General features: G+C 31.4%; 1 protein-coding gene across 1 annotated transcript in view; it reads left to right on the plus strand.

The window, feature by feature from the left end:
* Positions 1–229: 229 nt before the first annotated feature.
* The window catches only part of Smp_179030 (hypothetical protein), a gene marked incomplete at both ends in the record, with an annotated part of 10,827 nt that continues 6,668 nt past the window's right edge, over positions 230–4,388 (plus strand). The window contains one exon of the mRNA XM_018788790.1: positions 230–707. Coding sequence (XP_018654297.1) covers positions 230–707 — 478 coding nt within the window. The remainder of the gene's footprint in view (positions 708–4,388) is intronic.

Consider the following 4,388-nt stretch of genomic DNA (forward strand, 5'->3'; position numbering starts at 1 on the left):
ACATCTGCCAAACCTAATAAATGTATGTGATTGGTTAAAGGAAATTTTGCAAAGTGAAGTCTCATTTTAAAACACTTTATCTACAAATCGTTTACTTCCACATGAAAATAATCACATTTTACCATGTTTGACTTCCTAGGTTTTAACGATGAAAAATATTCGAAATCATGATTTTCCTACGAAATTCTGCCTGACAGTTTATGAATATAGTCCATTGTGAGCATACTTCATGTATCCATCCTACAACAACAGTTGTAAATGTACAAATCCTATAAATAATGTCCCCAAAATCTCATCCTCTTACAGGAATGGGTGCGCTACAGAATCATCACCCAAAGTTATTCCTCGAAATAAACATAATGCAGCTTCCACACAAGTGTTTCAGCAAAATAATTGGGATTCAAATAAATCTGCTTCGACTTTGCTACCGACTTCCTATTTGAGGAGGTTATATAAATTGGATTCCATCAAAAATAATGACGAAATGAGCATTCCGAATAGCAATAATACAGAGGATTACAACCACATTCAAAATGGTTATAAAAATCAACTAAACTTTCAAACTCCAAAAACCAAGAAGTTCGATGGAGTCTACCTTTCAGTAAATCGCAGAACACAACCGGGTATTTCGGCAGCAATTAGACTATTGTCACAAAATCTGAAGCCAAAAACAAGTCCTAATAACGAAGTTAATGATGATTCTAATGGTAATAGCGTTACTTGCGAGATCGTTACTAGTAATATCAATACTAACGAAAATAATCATAATAAAATTACCACTAATGATAAAAATGACAAGTTATCCATTACGTCTCCTCAATCAGGTGGAGTTGAATACTTTTCTTGGAAGAATAAACGACACAGTTATACTCCTACTTTACTCTCTAACTACAACTATGGTAATAATATTGGTAACAGTTATATTAACACTTCAACATCAGTACAGACTATAAACAACGAAGACACTAATAAATTAGCGAACAGTGCGCCTTGGAAAATGACGAAAGCTGATTCATTTACGTTGATGAAACCATCACTGCATAACAACGGTAATGATGAGATATATTTGACAAACAGTAATTCAGGATTTACAACTAATTTCAACGACAATAAAGATAATAAGTATTCATCTTTATGTACACGGACAAATAATTATGATACATTATTTAAACGTAGCTCCTCCACATCTCCATATAGACCATTAGCAAATTATCGTCCATCTTGGTCACTGTCATCTAATCATAAAATTCTATCTAATGAAACACTTTACAATAGTGTTGATAATCACAATGAGTATGTAACACCTAAACAAAAATATTTAGATTCGAAAATTTCGAATAATAATATCAGTAATAAACACCGTCCATCAGACAACGAGACAACAACTGGAACACAAACGCCAATGACCACAGTAATCTCTCAAAATTTACAGGGTTCACTAACGACATTATCGTCATTGGGTGGCAACGGAAATAATAATGCGACTAGATATTTGAATAAAAATGACCATTTTCCACCTAGACCAATTATTGCTAAACCTTCATTCCATTCAAAACACAATACTAATGAAGTAAACATGGAACGAAATGATGAACATCATAAATATGGTAGAACATATTATATTGCACGTCGACCTCAAATTGCACAATCAAATCATCAAAAATATCTACCTCATGCATTGAATCATGACCGTAATCTTTCATTCAATAATATTTATGATGCTAACACCTTGATAAATAACACTGATACTGCTGATCATGATTTCAATTTTACGAACAAAACAATCAGTAAGAAAATAAACAGAATGTCAGATTTTTTGAAGCCAAATTCATATCTTTCAAATAGCACGTTAGCTTCGTACGAGAGAAACTCATCGTCTTTAAATTCATTACCAAATGAAATCGGTTCTTTGCCTTCGTTAATTCAATCTGAGTACTACAATGATGATCACCGTATTAGCAGTAATCATAGTGATAAAGTTGTTGCTAACCGTAGTATCTTCGACAATTACTCCCCGATTTATTATCCAAATAACCAGACTTTATATACTGCTCGGCGTAATTTTCCAGATGATCGGAGTCATCCATCCCTACAAACGAAATATTCTTATCACCAAGATAATCCAGAAGCTTTTCGATCATTTAGCGTTAGTCCAGAAATAGGAAGAAGAATTTCTGAAGGTAAGCCGAAACAACTTGTTCTTTTAAACTATTCTGTTTATGAACAGTACACTTTTTAATTTAATTTGATAAATCATTTATGGTAAATTTAAATATGAATTTTGTCACATTTCAAGATCACATGTTACCCACCGTTACCCAATGACCATCATATGGTGAACTTTATAATCTAGTATTCTGAAATAAACCCAATGACACTTGATCTCTTCAAAGTTACATGCACCTACAAAACGCATCTGGTGTTAAGTCATTACACGAAGTTTAAAGAAACAACATTTTCCTGAACTTTGCTTCTAACCTGTATGATATAGCTCACGATTCTTGTAAAATAATAACATAAAAGTATTCAAAAATCCTTCCAAAAACGTTTACTCTGGACAAACTATACACTTTTCTGAAATTTTACTGTGATCACATATTTCTCGAGTACGGCTCATCTTAATTGTACCTTGCAATCCAACTTTTTCTATGGAGCTAGTTATTTTCGAAGCATAATCTAGGAACTCAGTCAAAGAATTTCCCAGAATCATCCTGCTTGGTTAATTAAAGAACATGTAATATCTATTAAAAGCTCCATAAATACTGTTTTAATAAATAGAGGGTATAAGAACGACATAAATGAAGTCTTCGGAGTGATCCACTGTATTTCTGTAAATCTATAACATTTTTACATATACATTCTTTACGTGCATCTACTTTCGAGAGAAATTTGTATTACTGCTCTCTCCATCTCCAGTATTAACAAAGCCAATATTAATGTAAGTCACAAATGACTTATTATTCCAACTTCTATTTGATGGCTAAAATTTTTAGAAATTGTTTTGTGTTCTTACTTTTAAATAACTCCAATGTTTTCTTAATTCTTACACAACTATTATTCACACCCGACGTTCCATCAAAAAGTTCTCAATTTACTTGTAAGATATTTTGTCATCTGCCAAGTCCGTAACTGTCCGCTTCAATTTATTTCTTCAATAATTAATACCTTTGAATACTAATTATTGTGTCCAAATCATCTTTTAATTTCATTGTCAATCATTCGTTACTATTTTTATAATTAGGTAATATTATTTATTTACTGTAGAATATAACATCACTCTAGGAAGGAAACAGCTTCAGTTCGTGAGTAACCATCTGTTGCTTATCTTGACATGTCTTAATGAAATCAACTGGACTTTATTCGTATAGAGTTCAGTTTGCCCTATAATGCTGACTTTTAATGACCATGGTGTCACCATTAGTACGTCATGACGTGTTACTATAGATATAAACGGAAAATGTGAAATGTTTATAGTATGATCCCATCATGATAAAGCCAACGTTTTCCTTTATTATAGTATGAATACTACTATTATTCCAATGTTCTAATTTGTTCACATTACACTTAGGTCAATTATGCTGGTTTGTTAGTTTACTGAGCACAAATTTAGGCATTTTTATAACTTCATTTTCCATTTGTAAATTATGAATTTGAAATGTGCCGTTGACTTTACTTATGATTAAATTAATAGTAATTTGTTTCTTATACATAATACAAAAATAACATTAATAATCCTCTGGATTTTAGCCTTCTAAAAAATGTGTCATTCTAGTTAGCGGACAAAAACATAAAACAGACTAATGTGATAAACTATTCAAAGAATTTGCAGAATTTTTATTACGGCTCCAAGCAGTGACACTAATCTAAACATTGATACATTGTACAATATGGATCAAAAATATTGAACAATATTTTATGGGTTTGCGTTTTGAGCCTTTAGAGACCATCATATTGAGATAACGAGAATATTTAAATCATCTTGTCACACATTAAAATGTAACCAAGTGAAATGAGTTCTAATTACTAGTTCTGAACATAATAAACGCTTACTAATAATCTTTGTTACTGATTTGTTAAGGTGAGATGATGAATCTGCAAACGGAAATGAAAGTTAGTTGCCATGAAAGAATTTTTAAACGGATATCATAATCTTCATTTGTCATCAATCAAAAAGTGATGTCCTAATAAATTTCAAGCTGGAGAACATACTGGTGTTAAGTTATTTTGAGACTAGACATAAATGATGTAAGAAAGACTGGTTCAATGAAGAGTTCGCTTTTTGGAGATTTCATTTTCAAAGTTGTACGATCGCAAATATATATACTTATTTTTCAGGTTGATAATAATTACAATAATAGTAATAATAGAATTCTGTTAAACATGGTAAC

Source organism: Schistosoma mansoni, chromosome W, assembly GCF_000237925.1.
Source record: "Schistosoma mansoni strain Puerto Rico chromosome W, complete genome".
Taxonomy (NCBI): Eukaryota; Metazoa; Platyhelminthes; class Trematoda; order Strigeidida; family Schistosomatidae; genus Schistosoma; species Schistosoma mansoni.